The 22,780-nt window shown below is 43.0% G+C and overlaps 1 protein-coding gene across 1 annotated transcript; it reads right to left on the reverse strand.

Annotated features, from left to right (window-relative positions):
• Window positions 1-1,899: 1,899 nt before the first annotated feature.
• sertad4 (SERTA domain containing 4) lies at window positions 1,900-21,687 on the reverse strand. The gene is made up of 4 exons (XM_063500158.1): window positions 20,093-21,687; window positions 6,304-6,476; window positions 4,919-5,037; window positions 1,900-4,711 (listed from the first exon to the last, which is right to left on the reverse strand). The coding sequence occupies exons 2-4, from the start codon at window positions 6,455-6,457 to the stop codon at window positions 3,830-3,832; spliced, it is 1,155 nt and encodes a 384-aa protein (XP_063356228.1). The 5' UTR covers window positions 6,458-6,476; window positions 20,093-21,687; the 3' UTR covers window positions 1,900-3,829.
• Window positions 21,688-22,780: the final 1,093 nt, after the last annotated feature.

Genomic DNA, 22,780 nt, shown 5'->3' on the forward strand with positions numbered 1-22,780 from the left:
ACATTGACTGAGGCCATTCTTTAAGACATTTCACTCAAATCTAACCAGGAAATGCTAAGACGCAAGTGAAAACTTGCACCACTGGAGTAGATCTTAGGTAGATCTTCTGGAGACCTTGAATGCCCCCTTTTTATGGAGGCAAATTCTTTGGTATACAGAAGAGTTCGGTGACTGGAAGGTCTTTGGGTCCCATGGGTACAAAACATGCCCAAATCATCAGTTGTCCCCCATCGTGCTGACAGTTGGGTTGAGGTGTTTGAGCTGATATGCTGTTTGGTTTTTGCCAAACGTTTCGCTTCACTTTGGGCTCATCTGTCCAAAGGAGTTCCAGGAGTTTTGTCGTTTGTTCAAATACAACTTTGCAAACCTAAGCTGTGCAGTCATGTTCTTTTAGAGAGATGAAAAACCATACTTGTTCAAGCTTTTTTTAAGTGTACTCTCATGAACTTTAGCATTTAACATGTCTGTAGAGTCTGAGATGGAGCTCTTGGGTATTTTGCACTTTTGCAGGCTGACCTTGGGCAGTGTTTTTGTCCACTCCTGGGAAGATTAGCAGTTGTCAAGAATGTTTCCCACTTGTGAATAATCTTTCTCCCTGCAGAATGATGGACTTTGCATTCTCTTATAACCTTTCCCAGGTGTATGGGCAATAACTGCTGGCATTGTGTTAACACACCTGAATGCTTCAGGCTGGCAAACTGCCAAAACCTCTGTTTTCATAGAGTTGCTCGCATTAATGGTCAATGAATCAAATGCATTTGATTTGCAGTTACTTGTCCTCTTAATTGCTCTGGAAGCAGTGAGAGTGTTCTAATATTTTCACACACTTTTTCTGTTTGGCATAGATTTAGGTAAATAAATGAAATAAGCACACGGTGTAATATAGTTTGTTCAGCTGAAGTTGCATTTACCTAATTTTAAGACCTGATAATGACCAGGTTTCATTGTCTTCTGATATGTAAAACCTTACAAGTTAAAGTAGGTGTACTTTCCTTTATACAGCATAAAAACATTATTTTAGGGATAATTTCAGTTTTGTATGTTTCTTTTGCAATAATATTTATGACCGAGTCCAATGACAGAAAGTGTAAAATGAGACTGTAACAGTGAGTGATCTGAAGTGGAAGCAGAGAGAGGGATGGGGCCAGGCTGAGCAGCAGGATCCAAACACCCCTGCAGCAGAAGTGTCATGAAAAGATGATCTCCCATCCTCACCTCGCAACAGAGCTGTCAAGATGTTCAGACCTGCGATTTAACCTCCCAGCTTCACACTGTTACATCCTACTGACACACACTCACATGGAAACTCTAAGCCACAATGGCTTAGCTGCTTTCAAGCAACCAGTAGCAATGTCATAGAAAAATCTGCACAGCATTAGCAATAATCCAGTAATTAGAGGCTACACACATGAAGCGTCATTACTCTATTTAACGAATGTTTAACTTAAAGCTTAACAAGAGAAATGGAAAATAGAAATATGCAAGTACTGGAGGCTTTTTTAAAATCACAAATGTGGATGTGTTATTTTGAAAACGTCCCTGTCTCAAGTGTGGGGTTTAAAGGAAGCAGACGCTTTATGTGAATGTTGCATTGCAGGGACAATAGGTGTGCTAGGGAGCGCAGGGAGAAGTGTGGAGGTGACTGCTCCGAGCGTAATGTCAAAAAGATTAACATGAATTGAACAGCAAAGTGACACCTGAGAGACATTTGGCAAGAGCGGTGTGCTGCGGCACCGCACTCCACTGAACAGCAGACAGAACGGGAAGCAATTCAATAAGCGGGAACTCACACACACATCCCCCGCTGCATTGTCGTATTTAAAAAAGCTGCGAGGATCAGTGTGATGTAAAAAGAATAAAAGAGGCGGCGATGTTTTTTCAACATTTCTTTTACTGATCTTTACACTTGTCACAGAACATCACACAAAATTACCAGAGCAGGCTTGCTCTTTTGTTATTTTTAATAAGACAATGCAGTTACATGTTCTCGATTCACACACAAACATTGCTCCGTCTTCCATTTTTAAGATTACCGCTGATAGTGAATGGGTTTCGGTGTTTTAAATTCCTTTTTTTACGGTTGAATGTGGGTGACTCTACCTAACAATGTAAGTGTATCTATCCAAACCCTTTGGGCCTTAAGGTCATTATCATGGGAAAAAGGAAATTACAACAACTGGATATTTTATGTCCATTTTTTTAACAGCTTTGGCTTCAGTTTCTGATCCTCAGAATTCCCAAACGAGACACAGCAACAAACAAGACCCCCACGATTAGTCTCCTAAGTGTGAGAGCTGGTTTGGTGCAGTGCCTGTCCTTAGTTTTGAATAAAGTGTATGTATTTCACATTGGCCTGACATATTTCTCCCCAATCAATGTGCTTTGAGTACATTGTGCTTGATTTCCGATGCACAAAGACGCAAGAAAACTTGAGGGCACATACACAGACGTGACTCTCGAGAGGATGGGCATACTTTCAGTCATAGTCACAGTTCATCATTTTGGAAAATACTTATAGTTTTATTTTCAAGAGATTAAATCAGAAGGTGTTAATAGTTAGCGTGTCATACAGCTGACCATAAACACCATAAATGGGAGGACTGGATCTGTGCAAAGGAAACAAATCCACCAACCAGCAATCTTTAAAAAAACCAAAACAAACAAAACCAACATTGCTCTATATATATTTACAGAATCTAATTATCATGCTGTCAACAAAATCTTTAAATTCAGAGTGTGTGATCCAGTTTTATGTTTTTTAGATTCATGTGATTTTTGGTAAACCAACAACAAACCTTCTCCGGTCGGATATGACGAGTATAAATGAGGTCTTAAACATTTAGCATTTAAAGGCTTAAACATCCCTCCTTCAAAGTTTGCAGAACGTTTGTGCTTTGTCAGAAGAGGAGGTGCTAGAAAACATGCATTCCAAAGTACAAAAAAAACAAAAACACTTTTCAGGTGTCTAAATTTAGTTGAACACTTTTTTAACATCCCTGCATTTAACTACATGCCCGTGTCCTGTTTTAGTCAAACGCAGTCGCTTGGAATGCAAGATAGCTACGTAAAAACAAGAACAATTACATAAACACGCCATATACATGAATCTATAAAAACACTAAGGCACTTTGAAAATGTGATTTAACAATGTTCATGATTGTGTTGTTTTAAAGTAATCTGAAGAATAAACAATATCGTGCCGCCGCCGCAGCAGTCGCGCGCCATAGCCTGAGTCAGCGTCAAAATCAGCAGTCACGCATAATCATGTGTGACCCCCCCCACCACCCCGATTTATTAATAAAAACAACAGCTCAGAATCAAGTTTTTTTTTTTTAAATGCTACATATTATGTTGCAAACACACACACAGAAGCAAACACACACTCCCAGATCCACAACCCATTATTTCATAGGCTTGTTTAGGGTCCTGAAACGAGACCGTCGCACCAATAAAAAAGCCCCATTTGAGACCTTTTCCTTTGTGCTGTGGGGCTTGAAAATGGTCTTGCAGACAGTGCAATAGCAAGCTTCACTTCACTTTGGGGACCTAAGACCCCGCCATATGTGACCTTGGTCTTTATAATTGTTTGAGAAATGTGTGCAGTGCCAACAGAGGCCAAGAAGAGGCTGTTTTTCTTCATCTCACTAATGCTAATGACAGCTGTGTCTGTGTACCCTGAAGTATAATGACCCACTAAAATAAAGCTGACTTGGCATTTCTATAGTGTAGGTAGCTTCCACCTTAATCTGTTATGAGGACAAAAAAAATCTTCAACCGATGACAGTTGTCGTCATCATTACATTTTTAGCAGACTTAGAATGCTATTGAATTATTGTCTGTGAGCCCTCCGATGCCAAAAGCTAAGCTTGTGTGGCCCTCTTTCTGTTGCAGTACAGTCCCACTGGCACTGTCTCACGCCTTCTTCCTCCTCCTCCTCCTCCTCTTCTTCCTCCTGCTCTCCCTCCTCTTCTTCCACCCTATCTGTCATGCAGCTGTCCTCTGTCCTCCCGTGTGCATCACCCAGCAGGGTCCTAGTCCTACTTTTCTGGCTTGATTTGTTGCTAACAACATCGACCGAAGGCCCCGCTTGTCTTCTTTCATCATCGTCTTCCTCATCCTCCTCCTCTTCCTCCCGCTCTTCTTCCTCCTCCTCATTTTCCTCCTCTTCCTCAACATCGTCATCCTCATCATCACGATCATCCACGGCCACTGCCAGCCCTAACTTACTATGGCTGGCCAGCTGAAAAAACGAGGAGGAGTGCGGTGCAGACGAGCAGGAGAGCGCTGCATCGTACATGGAGAATGGGAGGTGGAGGTAGTGTCCTGCGGCGGCCGCGGCGGCGTAGATGCAGCAGCATGTCTGGGCACAGTCAGGGCGGAGATCACCCTGTCCTCCACGGACCATTCGGAAACGTTTGCGTAAGGGCGGCCCGGCTTGGGGCGCTAAGCAGATGCGGGCGGGCACTGCTCTGTGGAGTGCCTGGTGAGCGGGGTTAGTGCTGGGAGGCAGGATGCAAGGGCCAGAGGCAAACGCTGGGTTGGGCGGAAAGCACCAGTCAGTGCTCTGGAGCAGGATCTCTGCTCGCAGACGCCGAAGGAGGTTGTTAACAAGAACGGAGCGGCGGAGGAATGCCTCGGGGTCGTCGATGAATCGCATCTTCTCCAGGGAGAGGCGCAGCACGTGGGCACGCTCCTCCAGAACCGGTGCAACCTGAAGGACAGTTTTCCATTAGATCTACCTGTCAGTGACCTGCCTCAATTAGTAACAAAATACAGAGACGGAAATAGCTGGACTTTAAAATATTTGCATTAAATAGCATTGATACTATACAGTTTGTGTTTCGGAATAAACTAAACGCTTCACTTTTCAACAGTCTTTCCACTTATTCTGTCTCAGTGTGTTTGTATCAATACTTACAGTCTGGCAGTATGTCCTGAAGCTAAAGGGTGCCTCATCATCATCATCAACAAACTTCCTCTTGAAGTATGCGATCCTCGACATTGAAATATGATCAGGAACTCGTCTGCAGGATGACTCTGCGCAGAGAGGGAGAGAGAATATCACCATTAATCATTTGCACTGATGAACTAAAAGTTTTCACCATTACTGCGTGACATTAGCTAACATTAATCACCGACTGAACATAGAATATTTAGACTCCAGCTCTTTAAAGGAACAGTTCCCAGTCCAGCCTGTCGTGCTGTTTATCCAGCTGGATTATTTCATGTGAGGTGCCCAGTTTTGTAGAAATCGACAGTAGAGATATCCACCTTATGTTGAATATATTGGACGCAGCTGACACGTGGTATCATGCCAAAAGTACATTTGAAAGAGTCAGCAGCGGTGTCTTCTTTTAGAACCTACAACATAGTTACTAAACAAATCCACAAACCTTGCAGCTAAAATACATAAAACTACTCACAACAAGGTTTGTGGAATTGATTTCTTATATATTTATTTGCATAATCAGGTCTCGTGATTTCTGCAAAGAGACACTGCTGCTGTATTTTTGGTCGCTTTAAGCACTGCAAGCTTGAGTGTCATCTGCCTCGTATGCGAGCGAAAAGCGACATCTCTGTATCTTCAACACTATGTGACTCACACCTGAATAATCTAGATTTATAAAAAGCACCACAGGCCAGAGGCAAAAACAGATCAATTTGATTTTGGGGTAAACTGTCCCTACAGGCGTTTATGCAGAAGCCAAAAATAGTAAATATAAATGAAATATTTTTAAACTGAAATTAATGTGCACACTACGGGCATGTTTAAGACACTGAAATACATGTTAAGATTTCAGAAGTGCCAAAGAGAGACACAGAAACTTTGAGGCAACCCCGACTAAATTTTTTCCACAAGTCTTGGGGTGAAGTCAGGGGACAAAACCTCAGAGACCAGGGTCAGAGAAAGGTCGGAGTCAGAGTTAATACTTTAGCTGAAACATCTGTCTAATGCAAGACTAAAATACCAACATATCTTTTGAAGCTTTTGCAGGGTCTTTGTCTTATGAGTGGGCTCTAAATTAAAATGGAACTAAGAAGCACATGCCAGCCTGCTACCATGTTAATTAGCTGACCGCTCAACACAACAGCATCTGCTACAACCTCCCATAAGAAGCGCTGCACGCTTACATTCTGGTTCCTGGAGAGCAAGTCGCCTTGATGAGGCTTGGGCAAATGGCTCAGATTACAAGGTCGAGTATGGCCACACAACTGTTTTAACTCTGCTTGTTTTACTCAACAACTTCAATTGTGCAAGTCTGAATAAACAACTTAACTGTGCAAACATCAGTCTGTGTGTACCTGGAGTGAATTGTTCTTCGGAGCTGCATGGCGGTGCGGGGTTTGACAGGCAGGTCTTAGTGCAGCGCTCCGACTCCCATATGGGCTGGTAAGTGGAGAGCGGAGGGTCTCCCTCTGGGTCCAGGAAAGGATTCATGGACAAAACAAGGGTCATCTCTCTCTCCTAATCAGGTCTGGAATAAACAGAATAAAAGAACAACCGAGCTCAGCCTCCACTTATAAAGATATCACATCAACATACGCAGTATTTGGAAACAGAATGATAAACTGAGTTTGGTTTATCCACTATTAGCGGTTAATAATGAACCGGTTTCCATAAATCTCACAAGCGCTCTGCATATGTTCCCCTAATGACGCAGTAAATGTTAACAAGCTGTTTATCTGATGCTGCCAAATACATTGATTTTGCGTGGAGGAGTAACCAGCTTCTGTTCGAGCTGCATGACACATCTGAACGGCAATAATGGCGAGCGCTAAAAATTGGCAGATGGTTGGCAGCTCCGTTATATGCGCAGTTCTGTAAAGCGAGGGACAGATGGAGAGATGACACCCACTCACACCATGAATTCCCTATTGATTAGTTGGTAGGAGACTTGGCGAGATGTTTGACACCAATTTGTTCGGTGAAATGGATCCCACACATCAAATCACACTGGGAAGATTGTGTCAACAACATGATAATCTAGGAAGCGAAGGAGATGACGTGCGCGGTGCCAGCAGGACCGGAGCACAGGGCATACGATTTGACAACATGTTTCCAACAGGCACTGCGCTTATTTGATTCTTATTAATGCTGAATTAAGTGTGAACAGAACAAAATATTTCACTCTGTACCACCTTATGTTTGAAACTGAAGTGACGCCGCTAAGACACCAAGATATTACTTGGCAGCGAGCAGCAGTAACCTGCCAACTGAGCTTTTTCAATCTGAAAACAGAGCCCTACTGTGAAGATGCCGAGTGGCCCGACAGCCAAAATCTGTCTGTGATCCTGTGAATCTGCAGAGAGACGCCGAATCGCTCTTTTGATCACAGTGAATGGCTGTCATTTGGTTCACTGTTGATTTTTTCCCCCCTTCATGCAGAATGCAGAGCCAGCTGTTTGAGTTATCAGCTGCCGGACCTCCTTGTCACCACCTTTCCTCCTCAAAGCTTCCCCTCCTCCACCTGCCCGCACGAACAGATATCATCGCCCACAATCCATCCTGACAGACCAAACTGAGGCGACACCATCTCAGCCTCACCCCTGTTGGGTAGCTGATTAAAATGTCCGCTTCAATAAGCTCCCAGTTTTGCTTGGCTGAACAGTTTTATTTCTCTGTGCAGCTTTCCTAGCGTTTGCCTTTAACTGACTAATCAGGCACACCTAAAGCCAACGAAACATCAGCTCAGACAGAGCTGCTCTCACCAATCCAATCTACTCGTCCCTGGGGAGTAATGGATTACACACAACGGCGGTGCATACAGCAGACATGCTTTAAAACTCAACATCGCCAGTCTTGTGCTATTTTTTTCTACACCACTGCAGTTGTTGCAGCAATCTGGCAATGTAGTTAATTTTATGCTCCATTTTATCCTCACTCATGAACAAGACCCCCTGTGAGCTACGACCTCATGACGGCAGGATTTACACGTAGCCGCGATTGCACAAGCTGCAGCATCGGAAGAAATAGCCAACGGGGTCAATGAAAGTGAAGTGAATATTTAGGAAATGAAGCTGATACAGATACACGCAAAAAAAGAACAAGTGGTTAAGCTTGCAATGGAAAAATTTAAATGCAAACATCAAGAGAGAACAAAACAAACCAAAAAACAGTGTTTGGCACTCCACTGAATTACTGTCACTGCATGAAACTCAGCCTCTTTGCAAAGGTGTGACCTAGAGAGGAGTCATTTAAACATCCACTGCCTCGCGATGGGTAAACTCAAAAACATCTAAAAGTTGGTTAGAGTACACACTCTTTGGAATCCACCAACATTGAGAAGACAGGAGTAACACCAAAGATCAATAGTCTCTCCTCATCATATCACATATAGACCTGCAGAATTAGACAATATCATTTACGTTTTCGTACTTTGGCTTTACATAAATCACTTCTTCAACAAAGCTGCGTCACTTTTTGCAGCTTTGCTTTCAAACTAATCAAAAAAGTCACACAGTGACACAACCAGTCTCTTTTGAGGTTAAAATGCTGTTAGTGCACACACTTTAACCAATATTGATTTCTTTTAGGCAGCTAAAATCCACTTTGCTGCTGACCAGTTCACATGGCTTTAGCTTCTGTCCCGGTCTGTGCTCCTGTCTGCTGGATCTGCCTGGTATGAACGGTCACAGTTTTTCAAGATTTCAATAGTCATGTTATGCAAAAGCAGAAGAGAACACTGGATATTGGTAAAGTGTATATAAAGTACATTAAAGTGTACAAATGGGAGAAACATGTAAAACTAAAGACGATTATAGTAGACAAAATATTTTGTGTGGAACAAATGACAATGAAAAAGTGACATGTGTAAAGGTATGTAAGGAAAACATCCATCCACCCATTTTTTTAATTGCTTATCCACTTAAGGTTGGAGGGAGATGACACTGGGACACTGGGAAAGAGGCAGGATATATCCTAGACAGATAAGGTCAGGACGATAAGGTTGGGTGATACGTCCAACAACCAACATCAGTCCAGCAATTGCTGAACATTTGGGAACAAATTTGATTTGAAAAGAAAAAAAGGGCTGGGAAGCTGCAGGACTCTAATGAAGAAATGAGATGAAGGACTCCCTGCAGCCTCTAAATGAACAAAGAAATTTAGTACAAGAGGTTAACATAGCATGTTAGCTCAGAAAGGAGACAAACTTGGAGAGTGCTTTCCTACTTAATCATTTCAACTTCTTGTTTGAAGCCAACTTAATGCAACGTACTTAATATTCATTTTGTAAATTATGGTTCTGTTAGTTCAAGTATGGATGCAGTCTCCCTCGGTTTCACCAGTCAGACCAAAGCTAAGATGCTTGAGGTTTTAAAAACAGGATTTTGGGTGACACCACAGTGGCTTTATCCATCTTCATCATACACAAATAGGCTTAGAGGAGCAGCTGGTGAATTTTGACTATAGATGGAGGAGAAAGTGATGATTTTAAACACTTGCCTTAAATTTGAGGTAACGGGCACACAGACTGTGGTACTGTGGTTGGGGAAATTCAGCAAGCAGATTTTAATGTCGGCACATGTGGAGGAATCAGTCGGAGAACAGGCCAGAAAGAGCTTGAGGGTTTTCTTCTGACTCCCCGCTGGAGCCTGCAACTCAGCTATTCTGGTTTTGGTCATAATCCACCATGTTACATTATGAATTATGCACATTTTCTAACATGCTGTCAAATGAGTCAAATCATACTTCTGTGAACTACATTTCACTGCTGAGGGTTTCCACACCTAAGGACCACCAACTAGGGCCAATTATGTCACTGTTATTGAGCGCTAGTGCCATGCTTAATTAGCAGCTTTGGCCCCTCTCATCTCTCCACCCCAAGCTGCTTTTTTGCCCTCAGCTATTTTTCTCTCCATCACCTCCCCTTACCGCTGCTGTTGCAACGTTTGCTCGGGCACAAAGAAACAAGCATGCCATTACTCCCTCTGCCCTCCGTAGGGACCTCCATCTCGACATCCCCTCTCCCTCCTTCGCTCGTCTCTTTCATCCCCCCACCCTCTCCGCCTGAATCCCTCTCTCAGTCTCTCGCTGACATCCTTTCAACAGCGGTCACAGTTGACAGCTCTCTGAACCAAGGGGGTGAAGAAAAACAATGAGAATGCCGACAGAGCAGCTTCCCTACATGTGCAGCAATACTTCTTGTTCTTCAAAGAAAAGGAGGGGGAGGAGGAGGAGGCAGTGAGAACAAGTGTGTGTGTCTGTAAAAGAAGAAGGAGGAAGAAACGGAGGGTTGAGGAATAAAAGCAAGGAACGAGGAGAGAATAATCTCCTAGGGTGGGAGATCATCCTGCTCTTCCTCCCGTTCTTTTTCTGAATGTGTGCATTTCAGGGGCAAAAAAATAGAAGAAAAAAAAACTGAGTGCGCACAAGTGTGTGCTAGCATTGTGTGAGTGCTTCACCTCTGTTCAGTCACAGCTCCTCTGGCTCTATCCCTCTTATCTTTCTTCTCTCACAGCTTCCCTAACTCTGTCTGACTCTCCATCTCGCCTTCTTTTTCATTACACTCTTTGATGATGAGAAGTTAATTGCTGTGCCAGGGCACGAGACAAACCGTGGGAGGGATACAGAGAGTGATAGAGAATAGGAAGGAAGACTGAGGGGGGGAAGAGACAGAGGGAGGGCGGGATAGATGGTATGAGTCAGGGAACGAAAGATAAGTGCCTTAGGAGCCTTGTCATGAGTGGAGACAGATCGCCTGCAGGGATGATTTCTGCTGCTGTGATTGACTCACTCCCTCCAGCGTTGAGACAGGCAGGCGAACACACACTCAGACACACACAGCTTGATGTGTCCTGAAACATTTTGAAAGGGAAGCCAAGGAAGGACCACAAGTGCTGACCACGGTGCTCAGACACACACATTTCTATGGAGGTATTCAGTTATCACAGAGCTCTGCAAAGGTGTTGGACACGTCGCATGCTTAGATAGTCATTTATCATGCAACACCATTAGGGTGTCAAATTTATTCTGCACCACGGCTGCAAACGTACAGCTAACATTGTGATCTTCAGCCACAAGTAGAAGAGCTTTGAGAGCGAAACTACAAATCTTTATAATGTCAGGTTAAACTTCCCAAGTAAACCATCCTATGAAATATAAGTTGCAGCTGGGATCGGATCTGCTCACTGACCAATGTGTTCTTTTGGGAAACAACATCACAATTCATTTCTAGAAGATGCCCTGCAGCTCAGAATATGTATAACAAAGAGTCTAAACTCTTTGACTTTACCTGACAAGTTTTAATTAAATTTTTTTTATTGTTCTTTGGGCCTAAATAAAGGGACAAAATCCAACAATAGAGAGGATTATAGATGAATCCATGACACACATTAACAGAACTTATCTGGTGTTTTTTCCTCAGCTTTCCTTCTGCCTTCATCCTGTATTAGATTTTAAAATTCCTCACATTTGTTTTGGATATGGATTACATTTGATCCTTCTCATGAGAAATACGCAGAAATGCATCTGTGACCGGCAGTGGGGCGAAGCAAACCCCACTGCTTTTACATGAAAGGGCACAAGCTCCACATTAGTTAGCGTGTATCTTAATTATGGTTTTAGTGTCGTAGAGTTCATTAATCCTGACATTCCTTGATAACCCCCAAGGTAAAGCTAAGTAGGTCAAATTCATTTCATAGTGCAGCCCATCAATGGGAACATCACAGAGTCGGTCTGAGATCAGACAAAGAGACACGACAGCCTGAAACAACAGAACCGTGACAGGTTTATTGGAAAACTTGCACAGTTCTAGAAATAAAGCTTCTATATAATGCATTTAATATTACATAAAAACTGTATTTATCTAATTACTGATATGTCTCGCTTCTTGTGTTCATATGTACGCTATACATATTGTTCCTGCTGTTCCTACAAACTGCTTCTGTAATGCATTAATAATCTGCATCTCATTATCTATGTAAATGGCTCATGTTGGTTATTTTAGGTGTCCATTTATTGATACACGTTATTAGGTACACCTTGCTAGCACGAGGTTGGACTCTTGGTACTGGCAATTCTTGATTCTTAATGGAAAAGATTGAGCAGGGTGCAGATTTTTCAGCTGAACACCGATGATGAGATCTGGTGTCATGTTTAAAAAAAGTTCAGTGGCACCAAGGAGCACAAAGTGTGCCAGGAACATATGACTCACAGCATCGTGGTTTTCAAATATTTGAAAAATCCATGACTCCAGTTTAATGAACCTGTGAGAATTGGAAGCTGAGCTTCCTGTTCTTGGCTGACAGGATTGGCTTCTGGTGTGCTCTTCTGCTGATGTGCTCTGCACTCAGAGATGCTCTTCTGTGTTGTAATTTGCGTTATCTGAGTTGCTGTTGCCTTCCTATTAGCTGAAAGTGATCTGGCCATTTTCTTTAACCTCTGACATCTATGAGATGTTTTATCCCTGAACATCGAATGTTCCCTGTAAACCCTAGAGATGGGAATACCAGCCCATCTGCCACCAAGAGCTATGCCACGTTTAAAGTCTAATCACCTTTCTATCTCATTCTAATGCTCGGTGTGATTTTCAGCAGGTCGTCTTCACCACGTCTTCATGCCTAAGTACACTGAGTCGCTACCATGTGATTAGATATTTGTGTTAATAAGCAGCTGAGCAAGTATACCTAAAAAAGTGTCCGGTGAGTGTATGTGACAAAAAAAGGCAGAAAACTGCAGCTGAAGTTGGTTTTTCTTGACGTGAATGTTGGAGTGACACCTCCTATTGTACTGTGACCCCCCTGACTGGAAACCACAGCTACAATCTTGTGAGTGGTGTCACACATACACCTCCAACTATGACGGTGTTAACAGCTGGATTTTACTGGACTTCGGTGTTCATCTTCTTCTTCATTTTTCTGTAGCTACATGCCTTAGAAGTGAACATTGTACCACTGCCAGCAGCTTTTGTTTTCACATTTTGTTTGCAACTGCTGCACAGCATCCACACACACGCACACACACAGCAGGTTTTTATGCTGAACGTGGTACTCTGTAGTCACAGCCATTTATGACATTAAGGTGGGTAAAACAGGACCCTCGGCTCACAGTGTTTTAATATATGAGAGCGTGTTGTCTGCATTTTGTCAGCTGCAGTTTTTTAGGAGTATTTAAGAGAAAAAAAATGAGCACCAGCCAAACATGGGGGATTTTATTTGTCCACTGATTCTGAGAAGCTTTGAAGCATGTCTCTAATAAACTCTGTGCTCTCTCTCAAAGTATTTTTCTCTGCGGCCTCAAAAATGCTAATCAATCCAGCATGTGTTTAACAGAGTGTGTGTGTGTGTGTGTGTGTGTGCTAAGTGTTTACTCCCTGTTTCTTTGGCCAGGTTTTTACTTCAAGCCTTAGGGGAGCAGATAGCAGGGAAAAGATGTCTGTGGTTTTCGCATCAAAATAGATCCCGGACGGCCTGAGAGCATCGCACACAAGCATGCAATGTGTCACGACTTAACAACCACGCAGAATCAAGCAGATAAATTGTGCAACAGGGAATTGTGCAGAGGACACGAGTGTGTCGGCAAGATTTTGTTCTGCCATATTCCATTGCAACAAATGCACAGCCAAAGCAACAAGAGCACAAATTCAACAAATTCTGACAAGGAGCAACTATGTTTGCAGTCCTCAAATCTTAATAAAAAATAAATAAATAAATAAATAACCTGCTGCAGATGTTATATAGCTCTAGATAAGTAGGTAATATTATAAGTTTGAACACTGGGGTCATGATTATGTGCTTCTGGGTAAAAAAATGACCTTTGACACAGAGATATATGAGCAATAATGTAAAATGTGGAAACATCAATGTAACTGCAGTTTCTTCTCTTTTAATGAGTAAATTAATTCCTTTTTAATTTTAATTGTTGTCCAAAAGATGAAAAATCTGTAACACTAAATTGTTATTATTCATGTTTAAAATACAAATTGGGATATATCAAAGTTTCTATAATAAAGTCCAAAAATGAATGAGTTCTGTATTTCCCGAGGTGCTCGGACACTGAAGGGCTCCTTTGATGGCACTGAATGACAGTAAGGTGAAGTGAAATGCATTTAATATAATGCATTATAAAGCAGTGGGTATCAAACTCTCTGGCCCCAAAGCACAGCAAAGGGCAAACCAAAATTTCAACACACATCTGCCTAAAAAAACTTTTATGTCACTTTATGTCGACTTTAATGTCAGATGAGGGCCCTTTGGAGCATGACACCGACATTTCTTTTTGCTTTTAAAAACACTTCATCAGACCGTCAGCTCTTCTGAAGTAGACAAACTCTCTCTCATATTTCATTTTCAGGTGCCTTTACAGCTGGTATGGCACCATGTTGGTTGGGACTAATATCGTACATTTAAACTGTATTAATTGCTTTTTGTACCTCTGCAGTAATAACAGCACACCCAGGCTTGCTGTGGGACACCGTCTGGAAGCCCCGGGTATAAAGCCCTGAGAAGCATGCTGATATTGACCTTATGCATATGCATGAAGCAAAAAAAAGGCTTTTAAAAAAATTCACTGTCAACAGCGTCAGCTCCTGTCACTGTCAGCCTTTGTGTGTGTCAGTACTTGCTCCTGCACAGATACAGGCAGGTGCGTGCGTGTGCTGGCAGTTTGTGTGGTGGACCAAATCTAAGCGACACATCTCCACAGTGGGAAGATAAGTGGGTGTAACCCTGAAAGAGCTGCCTGTGGTTGCGTTGACGGGAGTTTCAACAGCAGGCTTCCTCAGAGCTCTGTGATCTCACGGCAGGCACTTTGGATCTCGCAGGAAGAGGAAAAAGTTGAGTGTCGGCACTGCCTTCGCTGCTCCCTTGCTTTTCTTTATAGTGTGATGCCTGCTGCCTCTGCTCACACACAGACACTGAATGCTGATGTGATGTGACGGGGACAGCGGCACTGAAACCTGTCACATGTGGAGTACCTGTTGTGTCTAGAGATACCTGGCCAGATGCATCAATACAACACGTGGTCTTTTCTATCCTCAGTCTCGCTTTCACTAGAGAGGCTTTCAAATACTGAAAGCTTCTAGAAATGTGCATCTGACTGCAAATGCAAATAAAGTACAATTAAATGTGGCACAAAAGCAGCCAGAAACCCTTTCGGCAACTCAAAACTTTAAACAGCATCATCTATAATATGGATACAGAAATGTGTACTAACGAGAGCTTACACAGTCAATAAATGTCATTCCAAAAGGGTGCAGCTGCTTGCACTGATTCTGCGCTTCATTAACTGCATTTCCACCCACCTGTTTGTGTAACACAGAGTTAAAATAGCACCTTCAAAGTGCGAAGCTGAGAGTTGGTGAATCAGAAAATGTGACAAAGAGCAACGGAAACAAACTGTACATAAAGTGATACAGCGAGACAAAAAATTAGAGAATAAACTCAAATATATGTGAAGCAACGAGCTCCTCAGATTAATACACGAAACACACAAAAGAATGCAACAAATCCTGGCTTTCCATCGCTTTGGGGTTGACTTGTTTTGCCGTTGTAATGTTAAAAATGTTAATTTAGTAGTGTGCCTGCCTCAAAATTCAACTCACTAAATAATTGACCACTATAAGAACTTGGAGTTGCATTTGAGTCAGCGATCATTTTCCACTTATCCAACGCCAGGTCATTTTGGACGCAGGCTAGCAGGATATTGGAGGCATCCTTCTCCCCAGCAAAACTTTTCACTTCCTCCCAGGTGATTCTGAAGCGTTCCGAGGCCAGATAAATAATAAAGTCTCCAGTCGGCTGTTCATGGAAAACCTTCAAAGGGAGTCACCCATGAGGCACCCTGACCCAATGCCCACATCACCTCTGGCTGGCTCCCGTTGGCATGAAGAAGCGGCTCTACACTGAGACCTTTCCGTACGTCATCCATCCTTTGGAACAAACTGATTTCAATCTCAGGGTCGGTACCCAGATTTTATGACCACAAATGCAGATGGGCTGCTAAACTAAAAGCTTCGGCTTTTGACTTTGTTCATCTCCAGTTCATCTTATTGCTCTGTTGAGCTAGTGTGGAAAACTGTATACAATGAATTTGTCATTATGCAGGACAAGGGAACATAGTGCTGTGAACACCTCACATTTTATGGTCACTGTTAACCATTGAGGAACAAATAACAGTGTGGAAGTCTGAGCTAGCAGCTATAATGTGTGACCGTCTGATTGTTTTAATTAGCTCCTTTGGCGTGGCTGTTTTATCCAGTTTAAAGCCAACATGCTTCCAGCTTCATCCCAGACTGGTGACCTATCCAGGGTGTATCCTGTTTGTCATCTCCCACTTATCCAATTCAGCAACCCTGAACTGGATAAGAGGAAGAAAATGGATGAATAAAACCAGTATAATCCCATCTGTGAGGCCGTTCATAAAATCAGTCGGAAATATTGGACTAATTGTGGTTATTTGGAAATTCTGAAAAGTTTAAAGTTAAACTTATTAATCAATCAATTGAAACAGAATAAAATCCCTGCTTTAGTATAATAAAATACCCACAATGTGTTTTTTTACTATTATTATTAGCATTTTGTTTCTTTTTAACACTATCATTAGTATACCCGATGCTTTAAAAACGAATGTTATTTAATAAAAATACGTAAAATATAAACAGAGATTTAGATGCTGACACACTTTGCATAAAAAATAAGTACTGCAGGTTAATACCAGCTGGCAGAGAGTGGCAGGATGACTAATAAACTCTATGAGAGAGGATGAACTGAGGGTGATCAGCATACTTTAACTGAGAACTGTAAGCTAACACGCAGCCCACTTCTTCTCAATATGGAGAAGCTACGACCCATCAACGCGCCTGTTGAAGTGGGGGCGGATAGTGTGCGCGAGTGCTGGCATCAGAGGGTGAAGCAGCGAGAGGGAACAGATAGAGAGTAGATAATAGCTTTCATGACATCAAGATCTCCTTCAGAATAGCAACAACAAGGCGCTGTGAGCCATGAATCAAAACTTAGACACTCAAATGGAAAGCAATTAGCCCCCTGCTAGTGAAGTGGACCGCAGTCAAACAGAAGCAGTAGCCATGCTGACTAAATCAGAGAGAAATGCTGCAGAGGTGTCAACAAAAAGTCAATCAACAGGTTTTTTTCAGGGATTTAAAAAAAGCCCCGAGACACATGTCAACAGGGCTCGTATCGCTGGCCTTGTCGACTGACGTGGGCAGATACTGGATGCTTTTTCCTGTTTTTTGGTGTTATGTTCATTAGTAATGCAACGACGACTTTAAAATGGTCAGTTATGGTTACAAAGAGGATTCCTGTGGGCTAATAAATGCCAAAACCAAGCTGAAAAAACCCCCTCCCAAATAAACACTGATATATGACCAGAATTTCACCAGTGGAACACATCTGGCAATACAAAAAAAAAAATCACAAATAAGTCCAGCTACTCTGAATGTCCCAATTAAAATTGAAATACAGCACGAGGCAAAATTCCCACCATCTGAGCTGGAGCTGTGCAGACTCTAAGGCAGTGGAGTTATGCTTTTATTTGGTCCAGATTTACGTTTTCTATCGAACAGCTACAGAAAGCAAAAATGATTTCTGTCTGGTGTTTGTTTCAAGGTCAAAAACTGCAGCTCCCCAAGTAACTGCCTCCTCTGCTCTTACGCTAGTATTTTCTTTCTTTGCTTTTTTCTCCTTTTGGGTTGCATCTTTGATTGTGCTTGTGCCAGCTTGCAGCCTGTCAGGAGCTATCAGAGGGGCCGTCTTGGCCACGGTGGCGTGACTAAGCTGGGTTCAGGGCCCTCGAGGTTTTCACCGGGCGCTCTTCTTGCTGAGCGGTGACACATGTGTTGTGACAGGGAAGCTGCATTATGGACTATCTGGGGACGGCTTGTTGTGGCTGTGAGGGTTCACGGGCCGGGGTTGTGTGTGAGTACGTCACTGCCGATGCTCCCAGAGGTGGACATGCCGCACATTAAAGACAAGCAAGGGCATCGTGTGTGTTTGTGTACAAAAAAGAAAAGAAGAAAAAGCCACCACATTGTCAGATGACAGTATAACAAATCCACTTTTCTTCTTCCTTCTGAACCTGTGCATGAAACCAAAGGTGATTTTTTTTAAGCTAATAAAAAAATGGGAGTGAAATCCTCCAAGACTGCACATGTGTTAGCAGTTATGATAAGTGATTAACTACTTTTCCTTTCTGGAATGTGAGGCATTTTGAAGCAGTGTTTGTACATGTTGCATTAATTCTGTCAGGTCTAAATTCACCCCAGACACCCACACTAAAGCACTGAAAGAAACCTTTGAGAAAATTCCTCTTGAGCCGGAGGATCTCGGGCTGTAAATACTGCCCGTGAGCTCCTTGCTATAAACGAGAGCCGTGTCACACCTTCCTCTATTTTTACACTTAATTGTGCAGAAACAAACTTGCGTTATCCTTTCCTCTGAAGTTGCTCTCCGTCCTTGTGTGTCATTCTGGAGCACAAAGGAGCATTCATGATGGGAAAGCTGTGCCTGAGGGGGGGAGGAAAAAAAAAGTCTGGGGCTACACCCTGCGGTCCTGACACACACACAAAAACACTCACTAAAGCAGCTCAACTTGTCTTGGCTGAGACCTTTTACACAAAACAGAGCAGGGAAAGAGAGGGACAAAGGGGATGATGTGAAGCCAGCCAGCTATCTTCACCACTGACATCCCTTCAGCGTTATTTTTCCAGACTTTCCTTTGCAGTGGAGTCTCTATAATCCACTACATCTATCCTTTTTCTGCTTTTCTGCCTAATTACATACCAGTGCAGGTTTGTGTATGAGCCGCACACTTGTTAATTTTATGCTTGGCACCAGTGCGCTGAATCTCCTTAAGCGTACACTACATGTCTGCTAAGAGCCATGTTTTGCAATGCTGCTCCAGATGTGAGTCTCTGCGCCCCACTGAGGGAGATGAATAGCTGGGGGGGCTGCAGGCTACCTACAGGTTCACATCCTTAATGAGCAGAAGAGTCTGCTGAGAGCGAGATATGATTGATAGCTCAGCAACAGAACTGAAAGGGGGAAATCACAGTGAGGCTTTTGATAAAGACGGTGGGGTGGAGGGGCTCTGGCAGGCGGCAAAGAGAAGGAATCTGGCATCGGACTTGCCCGAGCTGGATGCCAAGAAGCCGTCCACCGTGCTGCAGAAGCCCCGACGCTTCCTCTTGTTACAACCCCTCTCGTCTGTACTGTCTGACCTGGATGTTTCTCCCTGTTGCGTGCCTCACTATATTCCACATAGCACTTTTTACCCCCCTCCAAGGGAAACAAATAGCAAAGGTGGAATTCCTGGCAAGTGACTCCGGATGTTGTTGGCAGCGAGAGGAGGTGAAGCGCATCCAACCCTATTACCAGCCGGCTGCACTCGAAGCCTTTATTTCACCAAAACAGCAGATACAGAAAGGCGGAGGGAGATGATGTTTATTTATTGCCTTCACTCCATTACGCATGCCAGGCTGGAATTTTTTAATCCCATCTGGGGCTAACAGGGTGTTAATAGTCCACCCTGGGAGCAGTGGATGCTTGTGACTCTAAGCCCGAGAAAGCACAGAAATGACATCAAGGAGACAACAGAAGATCAGGATTGAGCTAAATCGCCTAAAAGCCTGTCCTTTCAGAAGGCAGCAGTAATACAGGCAACCGCCACTTCAGGATTTGCAGCCAAGAGCAGTCGCCACAAAAATAATGAAGTGAGGCTGGATGGGTGCCAGGAGGGTGGCTGGTTATGTCAGCCTGCGTAATGTGTAGGACCTGGGTGTCTGTCATGTCACACCAGTGAGCTATTGAGCGCCCCGATTCTCATTAGTCCCGCAGGTAGCAAGATCTAAATCAGGTTTATCCAACAGTTTACTCAGGTCGGTAAAATCACGCACACAATTCAGGAGGACGCACAAAAACAGTTTCAATTAACATTTTCCATTCACAACTTAACATGTAGCACATTAAAACAAAATCATAAGCTACTGTTTAACAAGCAGACTGAAAACAAGGACCGCGCAGTGATTCAAAAACGAACCCAGACCGTTTACTACTTTATTTTAATAGCCTACTTTTACTTTCCAGCGCCGGGATCCTGAGCACGTTCACACATTAGAGCGAGCAGATATGATCTTACCTGACTTGAATTGTTTGGACCTCGTCCTCGGCTCCACACTTGCTTTGTGGTAACGGCAGGAATCCAAGGTGCGTTAATGAAAAACGAAAAAAAACAAAAAAACAACAACTACTAAATAAATACTACCGCGTCCTCCGGCGGCTCTGCCTCGGTCTAATTTTAGACTCCTGGCAGACACGCGAGGCGCACAGGCGGGTTTAAATACTACTTGTGTAATTACCAGTTAATTAGCGACTTGTCTACATACTAATCAGTGAGCGCGCGCCGTTTTTCTTACTGCACCCGCGCGTTTTCCTAGACGGCAAAGGTTGACAGATGCTGCAGCTGTTTTATTTGATGTTTTCTTGTCTTCTCTTCGGCGGAGGGATAAAGGCGAGCCCCAGCTCTCTCTGTGGTAGTCCATTCACGGTGCTTCTCCGCGCAGAGGGTCCCGAGCTGCTCCCGTCGGTTGACAGTTAATATGAACGTGCGGCGGAGAGAAAACAACAGCAGCAGCGCCGCAGCTCCATCCCGACCAGTCAACTACTGCTGAGGAGTTCACGGCCTGCTCGGAACTTCCCCCACTCTCCCGTTTGAGTGACTTATCGCGCCCGCGTTATTGTATGTCGATTAATTTTATATTATTTTTGCAAAAAGCACCCACAGAAAAGCGTTTTTATTAACACGTGATAGGGCCGTGGCTGGGTTGTTATGTGGGGGATCCCTGGGTACAAATTAAAAGTCAGCCAATTCCAATGGCATGTCCACGTGGTCGAGACGACCTGCCGAAGTTCAAAGCCACCACCAGAATGAGGAAGAAAGGTGATTTAAGTGGGTTTGAACGTGGCGTGGTTGTTTGTGCCAGATGGGCTGGTCTGAGTGTTTCAGAAACTGCTGATCTACTGGAATTTCCCGGCACGGTCATCTCTAAGGTTTTCAGAAAACGGTCAGAGAAAGAGAAAATATCCAGTGAGCAGCACTTCTCTGGAAGATGCCAAAGGTTACAGGAAAATGGCCAGATTGCTTTGAGCTGATAAGAAGGCAACAGCAACTCAGATAACCACAAGTTACAACAAAGTTATGCAGAAGAGCATCTCTGAACACATAACACATAGTAAAACATTGAAGCGGCTGCACTAGAGCTGCAGGAGAGCACACTAGGTGTCACCTGCCAGCATAGGACAGGAAGCTGATGCCAACTGTACACACTGCCCGGAGTGGCGATTTTTGCTGGAACATTTGGATGGCAGGGGCAGCATGTGGTACAAACAACATGAAAGAATAAATCCATCATGCCTTGTATCAATGGCTAACAGTGCTGCTGTACTGTAATCATGTTTTTTCGCACACTTAGTACCAACTGGGGATCTTTTAAACATCACAGTCTACCTGCGTATTGTTGTTGACTGTGTGAGTCCCTTTACCACCACGGTCTACCATCTTCTAGTGGATTCTTCCAGCAGGATGCGACGCCGTGTCACAAAGCTCCAATCATCTCAAAGTGGTAACAAATCAGCTGCAGCTTTGTGATGCTATCGTGGGAACATGGACCAAAGTCTGAGAGGAATGTTTCCAGAACCTTGTTGAATCCATGCTATGAAGAATTAAGACCGTTGTAAAGGCAGAACCAAAACTATAAAGTATCTGTTATTAAGTGGAAAATGAAACAGCTTGTGCTTTTTTATTGTTTTTCATCAGGATTATGTGTAGCTACTGTTGCTGTTTATTCCCTGTCTCAGTCCTTTTACTCCATTAGTATATGGGATGACACGAAAATATAAATATGCAAATACTTTTGGTAATAAAAACACCAAAACATAGATTTCATGTGCTGCTTTCTGTGCCCAGAATGCTCATTGGATAATCTTACCAGTGTAAGACAGACACATGGGTAAAATTCTGTAACATGCTGTAATAAAGTATTCTGATTCTGAAATACTGTCCAAGGATGCCGGTGTTCCAAGTTCCTTTTCTTAGTTCCTTCAATAAACAAATACGTCATTGAAAAATATTGTGAATTTAAAATATATATATATGTATTTTTTTTTTGCATGGCTTTTGTTTTTCAGAGGATAAGGTAGAAGAAGATATTAGCTAATTATTGTGCAAGTTAGAGACTAGTTTCTAAACAATCATTACTTTCCTTATAAGTATATTGTATGTAGCATAAACATCCACCTTGGCCCCAATAATCCAGCATCCCTCAGGCTCAAATTTAAACCTGTTAATCAGTAGTTGAGAATAATTTGAATCCAAGTTGCAGACAATGGGTATTGCTTAATCTACTTAATATTTTCTTTATTAACCACTTTACATAATCCCCTGGTCTCTAAAAAGCGTGTACTTCGGCTTTTGCCTGGAGCCATCAAATGTTGGTATTCTGCAGACACTCTGTAGGGCTGTTGATGCTCACTGGAGAAATGAAATCACCTCAGTGTTTGGATTATAGTTAATGAAGCCAAGTGCTGCAGCAGTGTGCGTGCCTTTTTGTAAGTTTGGATGCTTTCGTTCATATCTGCCTGAAGAACTACTTTCTCTTCTACTTACTAAAATCTCCTTCAGCTTCAGTTAAGTTTAACTAATGTCAGTAAATTGATGCCTCTTTTGTTTGTTTTGCAGGACTACTTATTGCTCAGCCATCCTGGCAGTTGCTTATTGTTTTTATTGGCTACACCATTGACTTCATTTACCTTCTCAAACGTCCACGTG

The sequence above is a fragment of the Pelmatolapia mariae genome, linkage group LG16_19 (assembly GCF_036321145.2).
Source record: "Pelmatolapia mariae isolate MD_Pm_ZW linkage group LG16_19, Pm_UMD_F_2, whole genome shotgun sequence".
NCBI lineage: Eukaryota > Metazoa > Chordata > Actinopteri > Cichliformes > Cichlidae > Pelmatolapia > Pelmatolapia mariae.

Bases quoted from the DNA above. Each gene is read 5' to 3' on its own strand.
- sertad4 (XM_063500158.1), bottom strand. From the start codon at position 6,457: ATGACCCTTGTTTTGTCCATGAATCCTTTCCTGGACCCAGAGGGAGAC. The intron at 5,038-6,303 runs GTACACACAGAC...CTCTCTGCGCAG, and splicing joins CGAAGAACAATTCACTCCAG to AGTCATCCTGCAGACGAGTT. The intron at 4,712-4,918 runs GTAAGTATTGAT...ACTGTCCTTCAG, and splicing joins TCAGGACATACTGCCAGACT to GTTGCACCGGTTCTGGAGGA.